The following is a 21,358-nucleotide window of genomic DNA, read 5'->3' as shown; positions in this document are numbered from 1 at the left end:
GTCATTGGGTAGATTTCAATGGTAATGTTTATCACCTCTACTAATTAACATGACATAAATTTTTATGCTTCCTCCTCAAATATAATTAATTTTAAAGTCTAAGGTGGCTACTCTATACAACATGGAGTGGCTCTAGTCATTACAAAAACAAGGCTAAAGGTGCTTTACTTTAATAAGGGAAATTAAAGTATCAAAATGAATCATCACAGCTAGCAAGAATTAAATTGTTCACTTTCCAAAATGAATGAATTTGGAAGCACTCTGGGCCTTTTAAACAAGGAAAGATATCCCCATGACTCAGACCTATGCCAAAAAAAAGAGTCTTTAAAGAAAATTCCCCACACTCCCATTCCCTCTGAAAATGATTAAGGTAGGACAATTTCTGCTATTCAGCTACTTGTGGTACTTCCTATGCTTGTAGGCTACCTACAAGAGTGATGATTTAGGTGAAGGATGCAGAGCTAATATTGGCAAAAAGAATCTTCAAATTTCCAAACTAGGTATAATTATTCATAATGAATCAAGATATTAATCAATATATTGAGTAATATTCTTGGAATGAGTATAGTTGCAGAGGACATTTGTGAAGTTTTCATCTTAGCCCCTCCTTCCCTACTACAAAGTGAATGTTCCTTCCTCCACAAGAACACCATTATTATTTGAATGTGAAATGTCCCACAGAGACTCATGTGTTTCAACACTTGGTCCCCAGCTATTGGAACTGTTGTGGGAGATTATCGAACATCTAGGAAGTAGAACCTTACTAGTAGGGGTAGGTCACTGGAGGGGCAAGACTAGAGAGAGGGTCATAGTCTGTTTCCAGTCCACCTGTTTTCTGATCCACTGAGTTGTGAGCAAGATGCCTCAGATTCCACCCACCATGGATAGAAGCCGGCCCTGCCACCATGCCTTCACTGTCACAGTTGACTCTAATTTCTCAGGCCATGAGGCAAAATAAACCCTTCTTCCCTTCAATTTTTTTTGCCAAGTATTTGGAGACAGCTATGCAAAACTAATACAAATATCAAGGTATGATTGGATCCCAAAAGACACTAATGAGAATCCAGGCATTAAGAACAGGCTAACATACTCAGGTGTGGTGGTACACACTTTTAATCCCAGCGCTCATGAGGCAAAGGCAAGGGGATCTCTGTGAGTTCAAGGCCAGGCTGGTCTACATAGCAAGCTCCAGGCTAGCTGGCTACAGGGAGACTGTCTCAAAAAAAAGATGCCCCCCCCCAAGAAAGAATAGGCTAACATACATTCATCACTCAGCAACATTTATCCAGAGGATTGTATTTGAGCTATTGCCTCTGAAACTTCCAGATCCCAGAGGCTGCTTCCTTGAAGGCACAGCCACACAGCCACTTAAGACTAGCACACTAATCGATAAAAATTTTAGGGAAGTGTTCTAGTTTGTTTCTCCATTGTTGAGACAAAACACACTCTGACCACTACCAACTTGGGGAAGAAAGAGTTTATTTGGCTCACATCTCCCGGGTCACCGTTCATCAAGGAGCCCAAGGTAGAAATTCAGGGCAGGAACCTGGAGGTAGGAGCTGAAGCATAGGCCATGGAGGAACACTGCTTACTGGTTTGCTCTCCTGGCCCCTACTTAACCTGCTTTCTTATATAATACATAATAACCCCCACATCACTCAACAATCAAGAAGTTGCCTCAACAGACATGGCCATAGGCCAGTCCAATGAAGGCAATTCCCAAATTGAGGCTCCCTCAACCTAGGTGTGTCAAGTTGACACTAAAGCACAGGAAGGTTTTGACCATGTCCAGCTTTGCAATTAACCAGTATTCTTTTCAGGCTTCATAATTATTTGATCAAAGGAAGCAATTAAGAAAAACTGGTATTCTTTCTTAGCAGAGAATTTTAAACTACACCAGTAGCTAGCCACATCCATAGATCAAAAATATTCATCTATTTATCTATGTACCTGTTTTGTAAAGAGCAATTAAAAGATTATATGGTATTTCACTTTTTTAAGAATTCTATCACACTAGAACACTTTTTTCTCAAATGGGGAGTTTTTTGTTTTTTTGCCTAAAATGAAAAAATACATAAGGATATTCCTTCCAGGTGGTAAATGTTACAAAAACAAATGTGAATAGAAAAGTTTCTTTTGTGCAAATTAGGTAGAATGTGTGCAGACATGCATATGTATGCATGATTTATGAATATACTAAGCTATAAATATAAAACATTAATGCCAGCATGAAGCACAAAGGTAGGACAATTTTATGGCCCCAAAAGTGTAATTAGCATAAAAGGCATAATATTGTAATCAAATAACTATTGATTAACACAAAGGGAGAGAAGCCAGATGTGTTGAATTGGATGGTAATTAGCTAAGTAAACCACAGATGTTTAAAATTCATAGATTACAAATAAAATGCATGTCATCTTAATAAAACTCACATGTAGGGCTGGAGAGATGGCTTAGCAGTTAAGAACACTGGTTATTCTTGCAGAAGACCCAGGTTCGAATCCCAGAACCCACATGGCAGCTAAGAGCTGTCTATTACTCCAGTTCCAGGGGATCCAACAGCCTCTTCTGTCTTCTGTGGGCATTGCACAACACAGGTGCACTTACCTATGCATAGGCAATACACGCATACACATAAAATAAAAATAATAAATGAAAAAATTTTAAAACTCACATGTAAAGAAACCCTAATTATTCATATATACAATTAACATATCATAAATGTAAATGTTTATGAATGCATATTGTACCCATGACTGTATAATAATATTTTGGACAACACAATGTAATTTGGTTTCAATTTCAAGTATTAGAAAGTTTTGAAAGACTATATTCAGGGACATTCTTGGTTTTGCCCTATGGACAGAAGTTGCTTACTCCAAAAGTAGAGAAAACGTATGAAGGAAAACTTGGCAGTAAGCTAAAAATTAAACAGTGGTAAGAGAAGAGTGACTCAGCATGTAAAAGAAAGACAGGTTTTCTTGCAAATTGCATGCTTTTGATAACTTCTCACAGTGGTTCCCTGGAACCCTTCGAAGGGATCTTGAAGCACTGATCTGTGATCTGATCACAGTAGCCAAGACAGGAAATCAACTTTAATGTCTACTGACAGAAAAGTAGATGAATGAAATCCTCTCATTTGCAAGAACACAGGTAAGCCTAAAATACATTCTATTAAGTGAAGTCAGTCAGGCTCAGAAAGACAAAGCTTGCACGCTGCATGTTTTCACTCATACACGAAAGCTAAAAACCTTGATCTTGTAGAAGTAGAAATGAAAATAGTAATCACTGAAGATAGGCAGGAGTAATCACCTGGATCTAGAGTGTCGTCCAAGTCAACGTTCAAGATATTCTGTCTCTCTGTCTCTGTCTCTGTCTCTGTCTCTCTCTCTCTCTCTCTCTCTCTCTCTCTCTCTCTCCTTTTGACTTTCATGAGATGAGCAGTGTTTCTTTGCTGTTCATGTATTGCATAATATTCACATTGCCATAAGAATAAAATGATTCAGTCAAATGACCAGGAACTGGAATGCCATGGACCTCTGTGACCATGAACCAGAATTAGTATTGAGGTGGTTATTTCATGTATTTCATCTCAGCAGCTGAAAGATGACTAGACATTGAATGGTAACAGGTAGGACTCTAGATAGAGGTTGAACTGTAAGTACCAAAACAGTTGGAAAGGAGTTGATTCTAGTGCTCTGCAGCATGGCAAGGTGAATATAATTTACGACAAATCAGTGCTTTTTCAAAAATTGAAGAAAAAGAGAACCTTGAATGTTTTTAACACAAAGAAATGAGGGAATGCTAATTACCCTGGCATGATCATTGTGCATTGTACATCACATTGTACCCCATAAAAACTACACAATTAAAATGTATCAGTTAACATTTTAAATAGGTTTCATTTACATCATTTCCCCTAATGAGAGGACCCTTTTCTTCATTATTAGGAAATGGATATTTTTTGGATGGTTCCTTTCAATATCAAATGGTATGGCCAAAATGATGGAAGGAAGGAAATTAGTTTTTCCTCCCTGTTCTGCATACTATCTGTTATACAATTATTTAGGAAAAAGATCCGTGAGCTCTCCATTTGTTTTTCTTAAGAAGTACATTTAGACATACTAATGCCAACCTCAGAAGGAATGGGATGAGGCAGAATAACTGGAAAATTCTGGAATATCAACTTCCAACACATAGAAAATTCCCACCACTATGTAAATAAAGACAAGTGTCTTTTCTCTCCCTGTCTTCAGAAAGGTCATTTTCTGCATTTAGTATTTATTGTATATAATATTCTCTGTAATTGTTCTTGGTTTTATATCTGTATGTGTGACTCCATGTAAAGCACTTGGTGGTCACTGCCCTCCCTAACACCTATAAAACTGCAGAAACTGAAGAGTCAACAACTCATATATGTAACATAAATGAGACCACAAGGAAAATTGCCACTCCAAATTAGAGCCAGGGACACAGTAAATTACAGTGTACTAAGCAGAATCCAATAAGCAGAAATCTCTGACAGGATCTCTACCCAGACAAGAGAACCCAGTCTATGTTGAACTACCTGTTTTGACTTTGTTTTGCCTGTTTTGGACAAGTGTTAGGGTTAAAAGCTCCAGAGGCACAACACAGTCATCAAGAAAGACCCTCATCTCCTTAGGTTTTATCCTTCAGCACTCATTTCTCACAATAAATACTGGAGTGAAAAATCTCCATGTACCACTTTCAGGGGAGGGAAAGAGACTGTTTTGAACAATGCCAGGCATTCTGCTCTCTACATGATCCTTCACATTGTCTGAGACAGTGACAACTTGATGAGCTTCCATTTTTGCCCAATCACATCTACTCTCCAAATTCTCAAGACTAACTTTTGAAAATGGCAAGTCCCAGATGGACTTTGGGTTTATCTTGATACTTTGTTGTGGGCTCTTTTCCTGTACATCAACCTCTCTTTTTTCCAATGAGCATTTTTATTGATTTTTTTGTGTATTTCATACAAAACATCTTTAATCATCTTTATGCCCCTCCCCATCTGTACCCCCTTATAGCTCCCCTACCAGATTTCATACATTCTGTCATATATGTTAAGGCCTATCAAGTCAAGTTAGTGTACCCAGACATTCCTCAGCACAAGTTCATCCACTAGGGTCTAGTCAGCCTATCTCTGGAGCCACTCCCTTAAAGAAAATCAGCTCTCCCTCACCTAATAGTAATTAGCTGCCTATAGTTCTTCAGCTAAGGTCCCAGCCTGCTGCCCATTTCCCTAGTTCTAGACTGGGTTTTTGTCTGGTTGAGTTTGCATGGGCCTTGTGCATGCTGTGACCATTTCTGTAAGTTCATGTGAGCAAGGTCCCAGGAGCCTGTAGAACTCTGTTTCCTTCTAGTCATGCACCTTCTCCCCTGGCTCTTACAGTCTTTCAGCCCCTTCTTCCACAATGAGCCCTGGGTGGGCGAAGTTTATATAGGAATCCTATCCAAGGACCCACACTCCACAGACTCTTATTCTCTTCCCTTTGACCATTTGTGGCCTTTTGTGTTCACCACACTCTGTTGAAAGAAGCTTCACTGATGAAGAAGCTTCAACCCCTTGTTCTGCTATGTTCCCTGAGCCTTAGGTGTAGAGATTCCACTGCAGATGTGTCACAGGGTTGGGCATCTCACAGACACTTATTCTCTGTGTGTGAGACTTTTGGACCTCTGTAATAGTCTCCGTCTGTTGCAAAGGAAGCTTATTTGATGAATGGTAACTGGCCTCAACCTCTCTTAAACTATTCATCCTCATCTTAGCTTTTCTCTACCCATAAGGGCCTTTCATCAGTTCCCTGAATATTCAAACCACTTTACTATCTTAGGGTCTTGGCAGTTGTAATCTGCGTTATATTAAAACATCCTTTCTCCCAGATACTTGCTTCTATTAATAGATCTTTTTCATTCAGTGAGTTTTAACCCAAATATCAACTCAACTCTGAGAGTAGCCTTTCCTGGGCTCCTTAAATAAAATAATTCTACTCCTCACCCAGTCATTTTCTAGCAAATTATTTACTTTATATTACTTTTTACAGCACATACTCATATTTACTTGTTTACTTTATTGCCTATCTTTCTGTCTAGAATAAACATTCCATTTGGGCAGAGAGAAGAATTCTTATGTTCATCTTAATCTCAATGCATAGCTCACATTAGAAACTTGATTTATACATTAGATAATGTATGGATGGGCCTTTGTTGTTTCATGAAGTGGCCTTTGAACTCTCAACTTCCCAAGTGCTTGGGTTACAGATGTATGCCTCCACTTCTGGGGTGCAGACTGCACTCATAGGCAACACCCTTATCACAGGTCATGTGACTGTGACTCTTAGGAAAGCTTGAGAAGGCATCAACAAATGGCAGCTGTTCCCCTGCAGAAGCTCACATATGCTGTAAGCTTTCCTACAGTAGCTGCTTTTCTTATAGAAAAATAATACACAACCGCTGGTATATTTGAATTGATGAGAAATCTTTGCACTAAGAGTTCTAAATTCTTAAACATCTTCATGAAGCACTATTTTCTTCTCATCAGATAAATCCACAGCCCTTCCTAAACTGTTGAATGCTTCACTAAAGAGGAGATAATTAGAAATGTAGGAAGTTGCCTTGAAGCTTTCAGTTCACATTCTGAAATGAACAGCTACTTCAAAGAAGTTTCAAGTGTCATGATTTTATCACATAAATATGAATCCAAAGCCAACTAAAGAAATTGAGAACTGAAGAGATAGCTCAGTGGTTAAGAGCACTGGCCTCTAAGGGCATTGACTCCCTGACACAGGTGCATTTACATACATGCCGGCAGAACACTCATATGCATAAAATAAAAATAAATAAGTAAATAAAATTAATTTTTTTAGTGAGCTTTTTAAATTTCATACATTTCTCACGCAAATCCAGACCCCCTCCCTCATCCATGCCTCTCCCTATCCCCTCACCAAACCCTGTGCACTCTGCCATACATGCTGAGTCCTATTCATTCAGGTGTTTGTACCCAAATGTCCTTCAGTGTAAATGTGTCCACTAGAGTCTAGTCAGCCCACCCAGTGGTCGTATGTAAGTCATACTCTCTCTCACGCAGCAGCAATCAGTCTCAAATAGTTCTCAATCTAGTGCTGGCCCGCCACCTATTTCTCACCTCCCCTTTGGCCCTTGCTTCATTGATCTGACATGGGTCCTGCGCTTGACGCCACACAGCTGCCACAAGCTCATATGAGCAAGCCTCCAGTGGCCTGGAGGCCTCCACCTCCCTGTGTTCGTGAACCAGCCCTAGGTCTTACAATCTTTCTGCCTCCTCTTCTGCAATGGTCCCTGAGCCATGGGTGGAATAAGCAAAAAATTTAAACTAAGGAAATTGTTCTTTCTTAAGTACATATGATTTCTCTGTAACGTTACATCTTTTTGCTTCCAGTTGGCTGGCAACTGATGAAACAAGGTGAAAAGTCGAAGAGCATCAATGATTATATGAAAGTCAATTAAGTAATCCTTTGAATTGCAACTGAGGACAAAGATAGATGTAAATATTATTGTCAGTTGACATCTGTATATAAAATCAGAGAGAATCAGCTAAAGTCAACTAAACATATGCCAGAAGGAACAAAGAAGACAAAGCTCTTTGATTAATTAAAAATATATAATATCATACCATAAGGAAATTAATACTGAATTTTTGCATGTGAGCTAGTACTTTGGATACACTTACTGTGAATAACCTATGGGCAGGCATGTCCACATACATAGCGAATAAACATGTCAAAGGATTCTAGAAACCTTTTTCATAATTCAAATATTTGAAGAACATGAGATGAAGTATAGAATTTAGAATGAAATGAAAGAATTGGTAACATTTAATAATTACTAGAGTAGATATGAGTAGAGCAGATGCTTCTCAATGTTTCTAGGCTACATCTCTATGTGTGAAAGTTTACGTGGCTTCATCGTCTAACACCTGTTCTCCTTGCCAGCTCTTACAGCTGCACCCTACCCTGTGACCTTCTCTCCTGACCTTCAGGAGAACTATTCCAAGTGCCCCCACCAACCTTGACTCTTCTCTCTTCAGTCCCTCGCTTGGATTCATTTTCTGGTTTCTCTTCTTGTCCTCTTTCTCCATGTTTTACAAGCCATCCTCCTTTAGTGTCACATATGCAGAAGTATTTTTGTTATATCCTGAGTTCTTTGCTGAGACACTGGTTAGGAAATGATGGAACCGAACAAAAGAGGTGAACACAGGTGCATTAGCATGTGTATTTCATATTTACCCAAGGAATGAGTAATTACCAAAGAAATGTCTCAGAATTCAGGCCAAAATGCCACCCTTGGGTACAGACAAAGAAATAAGTGTGTGGAGAGGGCGGGCTAGATTTAAGAAGGGATGGGGTATAAAGATGATTAAGATCGATTGAGCTATTCTGTATGAAATACACAAAAATTCAATAAAAACAATTTTTTTTCAAAAAAAAGAAGGAGCGAGTAGATAACAATGGTTATGGCACTGTTGTACAGAATGCTCTGGTGTTGTTCCCAGGCTAACAGGGAGGAAAGCCATGTTAATCAACCCTTGACTTTCCTGGCAGAGCTGGAAGAGAGGCAACTTTATAAATTATGACTTGGCTTTAAGCAAATAAGGGGAATTAGAAATTAAAGAAATTTCCTCTCAGTTTCCTTTAATTCAAATAATCCTTATGTCAAAATGGCATACTTGGGAGTGCCATATCCTGTTACACTTCATACATACTTTCATGAATGCAAATTCTAACTTGGCATTTTTGTAATCCTAAAGATAATCATAAAGGAATCAATTCATTAGTTTTCAACTTTCTTAGCCAGGTATGCTTATATCATCACATAGCATTCTAATTCCAAGATCACGAGAAGAAATAATATTAGAAATATTCAAAATTATTATTATTTTTTGAGACAAGGTTTCCCCAGTTAGCCTAGAACTCGCTATGTAGACCAGGTTGGCCTCTGTCTCACAGAGCTCCACCTGCCTCTCCTTTCTGTTGCTGGAATTAAAAGCATGTGCCACCATGCCTGGCTTCAAAATTATTTTAATTTATCTATGGTTCTGGATTAACCCATATTTTAGTAAACCTGCAGTTATGAAGTGGCAACTGAGAGTTTTAACAAAATAAGTGGCCTTTGTATTTAACTATTTATTCATCAAAAAGCCTTTCTGATTTCTATATTCATTTCATCTGATACATCTTGTGTAGGAAATTGAGTTGTTATATGTTTGTTGATTTTTTAATGTTTGCTATCTAGTAGTGAGGGGCATAGAAATCATATACAGACATAAATAAAACTTCATAGAAAACCTAAGAAGTATGAATTTTAAATATAATTTTATCCTATTGATACTCACTGTCAAATTTTAATACAGTCATTGCAAAGAATATTACAGTTTATAAATGGTTATAGTTCTAGTGATTAAGTAAGAACTATGCTGAGAGATTTTATGAGTATAACAAATATGTATGACTGGGTCCTAAATTGACTAGTGTTTTATTTGTACAATATACATTTTACTTAGAGTTATATTGAAAGGAACTTATATTCTGCAATAGTAAAGATCAGTGGATATAAATGCTTAAAAAATAGAAATTGCTATGAATTTTGAGATCACGCTAATTCCTCACAAACCTAATGAATTTCATGTGGAAATGATAAAAAGCATAGCTCTTCCACAGTAATCAGGACTAAGTGTAAGAGATTAAATCTGATGACCAGGAAATGGAAAAATTGGTGTACATCTCTGAAGTTTGCCCAAAGGTAAACTGCCTTGTGTTAAACCAAATTCACTAGTGAAAGCAGTTATTTTTCTGTGATGTTTTCCCTTCAGAGTGTAACTGCAAATGATACATGTAGCAAATCAACAGACCCCCAAAAAGAAGTGAAATGTTTTATTATCAGTAAAGCACTATTACTGTTGAAGGTAACTGAATAGCAAACCAACAACAAAAAAATAAAATAAAAAGAATGTAAAATTTATTCTTGGTATAATTTCTGGTATTCCTATAAGGTATTTTCTATTCCTTAAGCTGAGAAAAATCTGAGTGCCTAGAGAAGCTTTGCTCAAAAACATGAACTGGGCCTCTTTGTGACCTCCTGACCCACCATATTCAGCAGAGTATAGGAGGCTGTTTCCCCACTGTGCCTCTGAGTCTGATGCTGGTTATTTTCAGTGTCAAGTATATACAAGTTCAAGAGCTTTCTACTTCCCACTAGCTTCCCTGTGTTTTCAGAGTTCCAACCACTAACTTCAGGAATTTAGGACTACTAAAGTAGAGACCGTCCTCAGACAGGCCTGAGAATACAGAGAATCATGGGTTAGGCTGCACAGTTGACCAACATCCTCTGGTCTCTCAGCAAAGACCATATGAAAGGCCTGAACTATATCTGGCCTGAATGACAACTGACCTTGTTTAAAGAGGTATGAAACTATGAACCCAACAGAATGTGACCCCCACTTCTGCACTCCAGCTGCCCAGCTGTTCAGTGCCTTTCCTGAGCACCATCCACACCTCCAGCTGCCCAGATGTTCAGTGCCTTGGCCTGGGTACCACCTACTCTCCCCCTGCTTCATGTGGCCTGTTGAAATCCTTCTTCTATTGGAAGAACAATCCAACCAAAAATACAACCAACAAAGTTACAAAAACTAGTAACCACCTCTCAATAATAGCCTTAAATGTAAATGGATTTAACACAAATTAGGATATGCAGCTGACTGGATTAGAAAAAAAGATTAGACTGTTATCTACAAGAAATACACCATTCTGGCAAAGACCCCTCACAGACTGAAAGTTAAAGAATTAATTCAATCCAGCAAACAAACAAAATCTGAAAACAAGCTGCAGACCTATTCTAGTATATGATCAAATGGAGACTGACAACAATAATACAAGAGATAAAGAAGGCCACTGCATATTAATAAATGGACTAATTCATCAAGGTTATGTAATAATTATCTATACATGTCCACCAAATATATAGTCTTTCAGTTTTAAAAACAAACACAATTTCATGAAAGGTCATAGAGGTCCTGACACCTTTTTAGTGGGTGACTTCAATGTCCCTTCTCATTTTTTCCTAAATTTATTTGCTATCATTACTGTGTGTGTGTGTGTGTGTGTGCGTGCGTGTGTGCGTGTGTGCATGTGTGTATGTGTGTGTGTGTGTGTGTGCTTCATGGGGGCTGGGTGTGAGCCATGGCACATGTGGAGCTCAAAGACAACTTGTGGAGTCGATTCTCTCCTTTTAACTTATACTTGGGTTCTAGGGCTCAAACTCGACCGTCAGGCGTGTGTGGCCAGTGCCTTTACCTTCTAAGCCATCTCAACCCTACCCTTCATTTTAGATAGGCCATACAAATTTTAAAAATAAAAAGTGAAAGAAATTCAGAGTTAAACTACGATGTAGAACAAGTGCCTACAGAATACTCTATTCTTTAGATACGGAATGCATGTTCTTAGTAGGAACCAGGAATGAAAGTCAATCAGTGGTACTTGTGGACTCTAGTTTTACCTATGATTTATGCTGGACAAGTATTTGGTGTCCACCAGAACTGTCTTTGCTTTAGTAGTTTCCCTTCTATGTGCACTGGAACCTCTGCTGGTCACTCCTGGCTTTGCAATGTGTGCTCAGCAGTTTCTCCTATCTTGCCCAAACTCCCAAGATTATACCCTATAGGGTGGCTGGTATTCTATCTGGGGGATGTCTCCTAAGTGTGCTGGAAGTAGAGGAAGCAAACACAGTATTGCACAGGGAGAGGAGGTGACATGGTACTTTGGAGACCTCCTAAGTGTTAATCGCCCCGTTGGATGATGCACATGTGGATGTCAACTCTCCTATTGGAACTTCAGAGCAGTGCTCAGATTCTGCAGCAGTGAATGTCAGCTAGGTGGCTCTAGAGTTGGTCCACCTGCTGACATCAGGCTCAAAACTACCCAACTCCAGAGTCATTCTCAGCTGACGAACTCTGCTTCAGGCCACCAGTGAGGGTGCTTCCTTGCCCTATGCGTTTCACTGCCTGAGATAACCCCCTTCTGCCCGAAGTTTGGGGTTATCATTGTCAGATGTGCTAACTACCCACAGCTGCCTCCCAGTGCTCACTTTTGCCTTGGGACTAGTTAAGCCTCGTGTTTGTGATTATTCCCTATCCTCCACTGTAACTCAGTTTTTCAACAATAGGTTCCTTCTGAAGATGGTGTCCTCTGAGACAGATGGTATGATAAAGTGGGGTTCCTCTCTGCTGACTCATCTGTAACAGGAATCTCCGTCTTACCAAAACTTGCAACTGGATTCAAGTCTTGTGAGGACTTGTGCTCATCTGTGGATGGGACGGCAAGTCTCTTCTCACAAGGCTTCCTGGCTTACCCTCTGGATGAGGCCCCACATCTGCTGAAAATGACACAGATGGCCATGTCCTGGACCTGGCTTACGTCTTCACTGTCACCCTCTTCTTTCTTTGTAGTTTTCAGCTGTCCTATACTGCCTTTTTGAAATTTCCAAAGCTATTCCTCTTTTGCTCTTTGGAATGGAGTCTATCATTTTTCCTTGACTCCTCCTGTTTACTAGGTCACACAGAGGCAGTTTCTAATCGACAGTATTAAGTAGAAATCCAAACATTATAGGTTAAAAACCCCTTTCCAAAGTGCTTGAGACAAGAAATATTTCAGATTTATTCGAGTTTGGGAATATTTGTATTTACTAAGATACCTTGGGGACTGGGCCTGAGTTTAACTATGAAATATGTGCATGCTTCGTGTATACTTTATGCATGTAGCCTGAAGATAATTCTGTACAATACATATTTATATATTTTTAAATTTCATTATTACTGCTTAGCAATGAGGAAATACAGTTTGTTTACACCAGCAACCATGTAGGCAAGGGAAACACACAGAGTTAATCAGCTATTTGTATTGGATGGATTGCTTATTAAAAAATAAGAATCAAAGGACAGCAGTGAGTTTCATGCTATACTCCCCCAACAATCCCAGCATGCACTAATGCCAGGCAGCAGCCCATGGGCATGCAGTGGTAGTGGGAAAGAAAAACCCACAAACCATAGGAAATTTAAAGAACTCCTTCCCCTCATACAGACACACTCAAACACTCAATACATCATAAGACACAGGTGAGCAATAAAATTAGTTGAAGAAGCAAGAACAAAAATTCTGAAGGGAAGGGAGAATTTCTAACTACTCTCAATTATATGGTAGAGAGCATTATCTTCCCCAAAAGTAGTTTGTTCCCTCAGGGCACCTGCTGGAAGGAGCCCACCTTATATGTACACAGAGCAGGGGGCTATGGCCCAAATGGAAACGATAGAGACAACAAACAAAACCAGAGAAACAAAAAAGAGAAGTCATATGAATAAAACATTACCCAAAGCTGCTACTCACATCCTCATCCTCTACATAGAAAAGGCAAATAGAAAATAAATAAAGACACGTTTGAGCTCCCTGTCTGCAGGCAGAATGAGTGGACCACGGCCTTGCTCCCTTGCTTTCATCCTGTTTCCAAAACATTTAAAAGTAGGCAGGAGTCTCACTACCACCTTCCTATCTCATTCTCTGAAGGTGTTTAAAAACTCAAGTTGGAAGACAACTTCAAAGCACTTTTAACTCCTGCAAGATTTGATTTTTTTTTAAATATTCCTATAATATTTAGGCTGACCATCGATCCATCTGTAACTAGGCCTTAACCCTGAGCAGGAAAACTCTAAAAGAAGGCAATAATACACAGTCTCAAGGCCCAATTGCTATGGTTTCCTTAGCTCTCTAGAGTAAAGTGACACAAATTAGTCCATACAGCTCAAATAGTTCCTGCGGTAAGGTAGATACTCACACAGTAGGGTTACAGAAAGCAGAGCAGAGCCAACTCTAGCCCTGCATATAGCAGCCTTCCTTGTTCCTCTGCTTAAGTCCTAAGAACCAGGCTCCAAGTGGTAGTAGGAAGTCAGAACTCATGACAAAGCTGGGAAATATACTAGCAAGGCTGTCCTCTGACACAGGAGACCTTGCGATATCAAAAGAGATTCCTCAGCTTGTCTGGACAACCAGGATATCCTTGTCCCCACCTTGCAGAAACTACAACAAATGCTGGATCTTTGGAAAATAAGTGGTTTTTAATTTTACTTTTAGACAAGGCCACAGGGCTTCCTACCAAATTCAAATGGAAATTAATTTAATTAGTATTCAAATCTCATACCTGGCTTTCATTTATATTAGGCAGACCAAGTTGGAGGCTTAGAAACAGGAAGAAGAGCAGGGATGGAGAGATGGCTCAGTGGTTAAGAGCACTGGCTGCTGAGGGCCTGGGTTCAATTCCCAGCACCCACATGGAGGCCACAACTGTCCTAACTCCAGTTCCGAGGGATCCAACACCTTTTTCTGGCCTCCTCAGGCATTGCATGACACAGGTGCACTTACATGCACACAAGCAATACACTCATACACAAAAAATATAAATAATAAGTAAAGGGGCTGGAGAGATGGCTCAGCTGTTAAGAACACTGACTGTCCTTACAGAAGAGCCAGGTTGCTAATGGCTGTCCATAACTCCAGTTCCAGGGGATCTGACAGCCTCATCTGTCCTCCCCGAACATTGCAGGACCATGGGTACATTGACCTACATGCAGGAAATACACTCATACACATAAAATAAAAATAATAAACATTTTAAAAAATATAATAATAATAGCTGCTTCCCTGGGCCTGCAGGACCCGCAGGCCTCTCTCCGACCCACAGGCCTCTCTTCAGGGTAAGTCCATCGTGCCCTCCAGGCCTTGACACCCCAAGCCTCATTCTCTCCTCCTAGCCTGCGTCATGTCCCATTCCTTGTCTTGGCAACACAGATACCTGGGGAAACACCACTGCTTCCTGATCCTTTGCATCCAGACCAACTCAGTGCCTTCTCTGGTCCACAGGAACACTGCTTCTGGGCCAGGCCCTGCCCTCACCTCTCTCTAATTCCCTGGGCCTGTACCACCTGCTAGCCTCCTTCCGGGTCACAGGGGCTGACCTTTCCTCTTCCTGATCCTTTGCATCCAGACCAACTCAACTCCTCAGTGCAGTCCCCAGGAGGCCTTGGGGCTGCTTCCCACCCCCATCTGCCTTTGCATCTCTGGGTGGCAAGGCCACCAGCTGCCCTAGGCCAGCATCTTTCTTGGGCCAGGCTCCCAAGCCAGTCCAACCCCTAAATTCCTGAGGCCAAAATCTTTCCTGGAGGGATCCAGACCTTAGGAGAAAGCCTGAGAGCATCTGATCCCCATCTGACTTGGGCCTCTGTGGGAACTCCTGAAGACAAAAGCAATCTGTCCACTCCAATATAAAATCAAAAGAGAGAACTGGAAGCTTAGAAAAACCAGCTTTTCATGCCCAAAGAAAACCACAAAGACATATAAAGTTCACAAAAAAAAAAAGCAGACCTAAACTTTAGCCTTGAGTCTCACACAAGAATCAGAAACTACAAAAGAAATCCACATGTCAAAATCACACAGAAAAAAATAATAACATGAAGAAAAAAATAATAACATGAAAAACTAACATAACGTATACCCAACAAATACCAATACTCCTCTAGAGGAGCACAATGAGAACCCCCCTCAAGATAATGCAGGACATGGAACTCAAAAGAACAATTATAAATATGATAAAATAATTCAGTGAATTTAAAAACATACAAAGAACTCAAAGAACTGATGGAAGATAGGGATAAACTTCTGAATAAATTCAGAAAAGAGCTAGAAATACTGAATACTACTCAGGCTGAAATGAAGAAGGAAGTGTAAGCCAATTAGAAATGACGGGAGAAAGCCGCACCAATAGGATGAATGAAATGGAAAACAGAGTATCAAGACTGGAAGATAAAATAGTTGAACTAGACCACTCAAGCAAAGATTACAAAAAATTTAAGAAATTATAAGAATGGAATATGCAAGAATTGTGTGACACCATAAAAAGACCAAACTTATGAATCACAGGCATACAGGAAGGAGAAGAATCCCAAGATAATGGCATGGACCAGATCCTCAACAGAATCGTGGAAGAAAATTTCCAAAATTAAAGAAAGACATGCCCATACAAATACAAGAAGCATATAGAACACCAAACAGACAGGACCAGAAAAGAAACTCTCCACAGCACATCACAGTAAAAACACTAAACATACAGAACAAAGAGATAATACTGAAAGCTGCAAAAGAGAAACAGCAAGTCACATATAAAGGAAAACCCATTAGAATTACAGATGACTTTTCAGGGCAAACTATGAAAGCCAAAAGAGCCTGGACCAAAGCATTCCCAGTTCTCAATGAAGACAGATGCCAACCCAGATTACTATACCCAGTCAAAATGTCTATTATAGTCAAAGGGGAAAGAAAAATCTTCCATGACATAAATAGGCTGAAGGATTTCATGTCCACAAAACAAGCCCTTCATAGAGTTCTGAAGCAATACAAAGAGCTGAAGAAAGGAATGACTATACCCAAGGGGTTTCTGAAAAAAATTCTATGAAGGTATAACTGTGGAAAAGTACAACTATATCCCGAATGTAAACAGAAATAAAAATGACAGGATTCAATAATCATCTTTCATTAATAACTTTAAATATTAATGGACTGAACTCCCGAGTCAAAAGACACCGACTAGGTGAATGGATTAAGAAAAAAAATCCATCTTTTTGTTGTCTGCAAGAAACTCATCTCACTTTCAAGGACAGAAACTATCTTAAAGTGAAAGGATGGAAAAAATATACCAAGCAAAAGGTACTAAGAAAAAAGCAAGCATTGCAATTCTAACATCTGACAAAATAGACTTTAAACTAAAACTAATCAAAAGAGTAAAAGAGGGCCAATTCATTCTGATCAAAGGAACAATGAATCAAGAAGATATTACAATCATGAACATATATTCACCAAACTCTGATGCACCCAACTTCATAAAAACAATACTACGGGACTTTAAGAACCAGATTAATCCCAACACATTAATAGTAGGGGACTTTAATACCCCACTGTCTCCATTAGATTGGTCAACAGGGCAGAGAGTTAACAGAGAGTCATCTGAATTAAACAATACCATATATCAAATGGACTTAAAAGACATCTACCATGCATTCAATCCAAGCACCAAAGGACATACTTTCTACTCAGCACCCCATGGAACCATCTCCAAAATTGATCATATACTGGGGTACAAAACAATCCTCAACAAATACAAAAAGATTGAAATAATTCCATGCATTCTATCAGACCACAATGCAATAAAGCTTACAATTAACACCCAAAGAAGCCCTAATCACCACATGAACACATGGAGGTTAAATAACATACACCTGAATGATGAGTGGGTCAAAAGAGAAATTAGGAAAGAAATAAAAGTATTCCTGGAATTAAATGAAAAGGACAATACAACACAACAAAACCTCTGGGACACGCTGAAAGCCGTCCTTAGAGGGAAGTTTATAGCTCTAAGTGCCTACATCAAAAAATCCGAAAGAACACAAATAAATGACTTAACATTGCAACTCAACACACTTGAAAAGCAACAGCAAACGAAACACAAACCCAGCAGACAAGAAGAAATAACTAAAATCAGGGCAGATGTTAATGAAATTGAAACAAAGAAAACAATACAAAGAATCAACAACTCCAAGAGCTGGTTCTTTGAAAAGATAAACAAGATTGACAGACTGCTAGCCCAGTTAACCAAAAGAAAGAAAGAGCACCTCCAAATCAACAAAATCAGAGGTAAAAGGGGAAACATCACAACAGACACCAAAGAGATCCAGAACATTATAAGGGAATACTTTAAAAACATATATGCTACTAAATTTGAAAACCTAAAAGAAATGGACAGATATCTAAAGGCATGGGAACCACCAAAACTAAACCAAGAAGAGATTAGCAGCTTAAACAGACCTATAACACAAAAAGAAATTCAAATAGTAATACAAAACCTCCCAACTTAAAAAACTCCAGGACCAGATAGATTTACAGCAGAATTCTATCAGACATTTAAAGAAGATCTACATCCAATACTACTTAATTTATTCAAAAAGATAGAAATGGAGGGAGAACTTCCAAATTCCTTCTATGAAGCCAGCATCACTCTAATACCAAAGCCAGGTAAAGATACAACCCAAAAAGAAAACTATAGACCCATATCCTTAATGAACATAGATGCAAAAATTCTCAACACTTCTCACTTCTCCAGCCACAGGGACCAGCCTGTACTATTGTCACTGTCACAGCCTCTTTCATGTAGAGGTGACTAGAATTCTGGAGGTGAGGGCTACAGCTGTTGCTCAGGTCCACTCCCAGGTTCTCCAGGAAAGGAGAAAGGCTGGAGGCCCAGGCTCCTCTGTCTTCCACTGGCTGCCTGCCAGAATCCTTCGCATTCCCGATCACTGTGAATTCCAGGCAGAAGTAGCCACACTTGATGGTGCAGTGTACCTCAGAGCAGAATCCCAGACAAGAATCCTCCATTAGGTCTACAAAGATCTGAGCTATGACCTCTAGCTTGCTAGCATCCAGGTTGGTCAATGAAATCTCCATCTTAATTTGTAAGCATCTGTGGAGAGGGTACTCGTTTTATTCAGGGTAGCAACACAGCAGGCTGCCAGGTAGGCTTACTGGCCTCACTAGGCCGCATCCTCTGGACATGACAGCAACAGCTGCTTCAGGGCTCATGGTTGTTTGTTTTGTTAATTCCCAGGTTCCAGTATCTGAGTTGCACCTGTGCCCCCGACTGCCCGGAAAACAGCCTGTCCCAAATAATATTTTTAATGCACTTGCACTTTCACTGAAACCTGTCACATGAGGTCAGGGTGGAACGTTCCATTTCTACAGCCTGTCGGCATTCAAAAGTTACAGGCTGATTTTTATATTAGACATGCTCAGCCTACACCAAAAGTCATTTCCTAAAGATAAAAAATCCCAAGCTGTTGTTTCCACTAAGAACTCTGATAAATTTTGATAAAGGGACTGGGGACTTGAAAGGTGACTCAGCAGGTAAGAACACTTGCTGTTCTTCCAGAGGACCCAGGTCCTAGTACCCACAGAGTGGCTACCAACCATCTGTAACTCCAGTTCCAGGGGATTTGACATCTTCTGGCCTCTGCGGGGTATTCCACGCATGGTGCTCTTATGTACATGCAGGCAGAACACTCATATACATAAAAATAATAAATAAAAATTTTATGAAGTTTAAGAGTGACTTTTTTGTCCACTGAATTGATTGTTGAGGTATTTGTGGAAACACCAAAGGAAGGGAAGGAAGCTTAGCCCATCCATTCAGGATGTGAAGCATAGTAAGAGGTTTGGTGAGAGAAATCGCCATCATCTAAAAGTAGGTGCCACAGGGCCAAGTTCTCACTCCACCACCAGCAAGCTGAACTACCTTGGGTCAATTAATTTACCTCTCTATGACTTAGTGTTTGCCTGTGTTATTTTCTTATGGCAGGTGCAATAATTTATCACAAATTTGATGGTGTAAACAACAGAAATTTCATCTCCCACAGTTCTGGGGTAAATTCCGAACTGAGTTTTCTTTAACTGAATGTGAGGTGCTGGCAGGGCTGTACACTGTCTGACTCTGGAGAAGACTCCTTCATCGTCTCCTCTTTAGGTAGCCAACAGTATTTCTTGACTGTGGCCTGCACCACCCCAATCTCTTCCTCTATTATCACATTTTCTTTCCCTCTCTTCGTGTGTCCCATCTCCCTCTACTTCCCTTATATTACATGTGACTCAGCCAGATGTGGTAAGGCATGCCTGTAATCCCAGCACTCAGGAGGTGGAGGTAGAATGGGCGGGAATTCAAGGAGATTCCTGGCAGCATAACAAGCTTGAGGTCAGCCTGTGCTAGGAGATGATGTCGAAAAGGAAGGAGGGAGAGGAGCAGGGAGGGAGATAGTACCTGTGATTGAAGACTGGGCCAACCCAGATATTTCATCATAATCTCCTAATCCCTGACCCTAACTGAATCATATCTGCAGTCTTTTTATAAAAACTAAAGTCCACAGAGTCCAGGAATTGGACAAAAGTATCTTTTACAGGGGATAACTATTTGTTGAACTAAAATTTAGTTAATAAATATACCTATATGAGTATTAAAGACTAGGTAGTCAGACTTCCATAGCTGGGGGTTTCATGTGCATGCAATCAATCAATCAATGCATGAAAATAGTAAAGGAAGAGAAAAATTGTCTCTACAGAACATGTACAAATTCTTTCTCATTATTTACTAAACAATATAGTATGATAACTATTTACATGGTAGTTACATTTTATTAGACATTATATTATAAGTAATCTGGAGGTAATTTAAATGTATGGGAGGACTTTTGCAGGTTATATGCAAATATTACAGCATTTTTACACAAGAGATGCTCATACACACATTTTGGTATCTGCAGGAGCTACTATGATGCTGATTTTAATGACTATATCACAACAGAAAAGGGTAGCAAAAATATTTCTAAATAAGAAAATAATTTAAAATGAACATATATGAACAATCTCCCCCTGGACTTTCACTGTGAACTAACCTTATAATGTTAATGCTCTTCAAAGAACTGTATCTCTGTTGAATAATTGACTCAATAGTGGGGTATATGATACACACAGATTTTTTGGCTTTGGCTTTTGTTCTCTTTCGTTTGAGGTTGAAATCTTGTTAGCACTTCCACCTATCTTGAACTCTTCAATGTCAAAGTCAAGGGTACAACAAAATAACATTGTTTTTTTTTTTCTCTCTTTGTCTTCTGGCACATAGGATACGGATCTGATGACATTCAACATCTCTGTACATCGGTCATGGTGGAGAGAACATGGGCCTGGCTGTGTCCGGAGAGTGCTGCCCCCATCAGCCCATGGCATGGTGGATGATTACACATATGTCTCGGTCACAGGCTGTGTTGTCGACTTCCAATACCTAGAGGTCATTCACAGTGCTGTCCAAATACTGCTTTCTGTAAGTGTCACTTTAATATAATTTTCTGTTCAATACTTTTCTTTGCTGACATCTTATATCTACCTATCTGGTAGGTAGTAGCAAGAAGAACAAATAGCAAACACTAGCAGTTGAAACAGCAGCAATCATGATATCATTATGACTATGTAATGGATAGGTATATCATTTTTCTTCACATCCATACATTTTATTTAGAACCAGTTAGTTACTATGGTTTCTTTTTAATTTCCTTTCTTTTTGAACTTTTGTGAATTTCATATATTTTTATTGTACTTAGATCCCTACACCCACCTGCACCCCCTACTACCCCCACACAATTTCATATACTCTATACATATACTTTATATGC

General features: G+C 39.5%; 1 protein-coding gene and 1 pseudogene across 1 annotated transcript in view; one reads left to right on the top strand and one right to left on the bottom strand.

The window, feature by feature from the left end:
• The window catches only part of Nkain3 (sodium/potassium transporting ATPase interacting 3), a 704,719-nt gene that overhangs the window by 502,444 nt on the left and 180,917 nt on the right, over window positions 1–21,358 (top strand). Inside the window, exon 4 of the mRNA XM_008837596.1 lies at window positions 20,812–21,009. Within this exon, the coding sequence (XP_008835818.1) occupies window positions 20,812–21,009 (198 nt within the window). The remainder of the gene's footprint in view (window positions 1–20,811; window positions 21,010–21,358) is intronic.
• On the bottom strand, window positions 18,307–18,590 carry LOC103737749 (annotated as a pseudogene).

The sequence above is a fragment of the Nannospalax galili genome, unplaced genomic scaffold (assembly GCF_000622305.1).
Source record: "Nannospalax galili isolate Female #2095 unplaced genomic scaffold, S.galili_v1.0 scaffold397, whole genome shotgun sequence".
Classification (NCBI taxonomy): Eukaryota; Metazoa; Chordata; class Mammalia; order Rodentia; family Spalacidae; genus Nannospalax; species Nannospalax galili.
The sequence above is the reverse complement of the archived record's forward strand: the minus strand, read 5'-3'. Positions and strand labels throughout refer to the sequence as shown.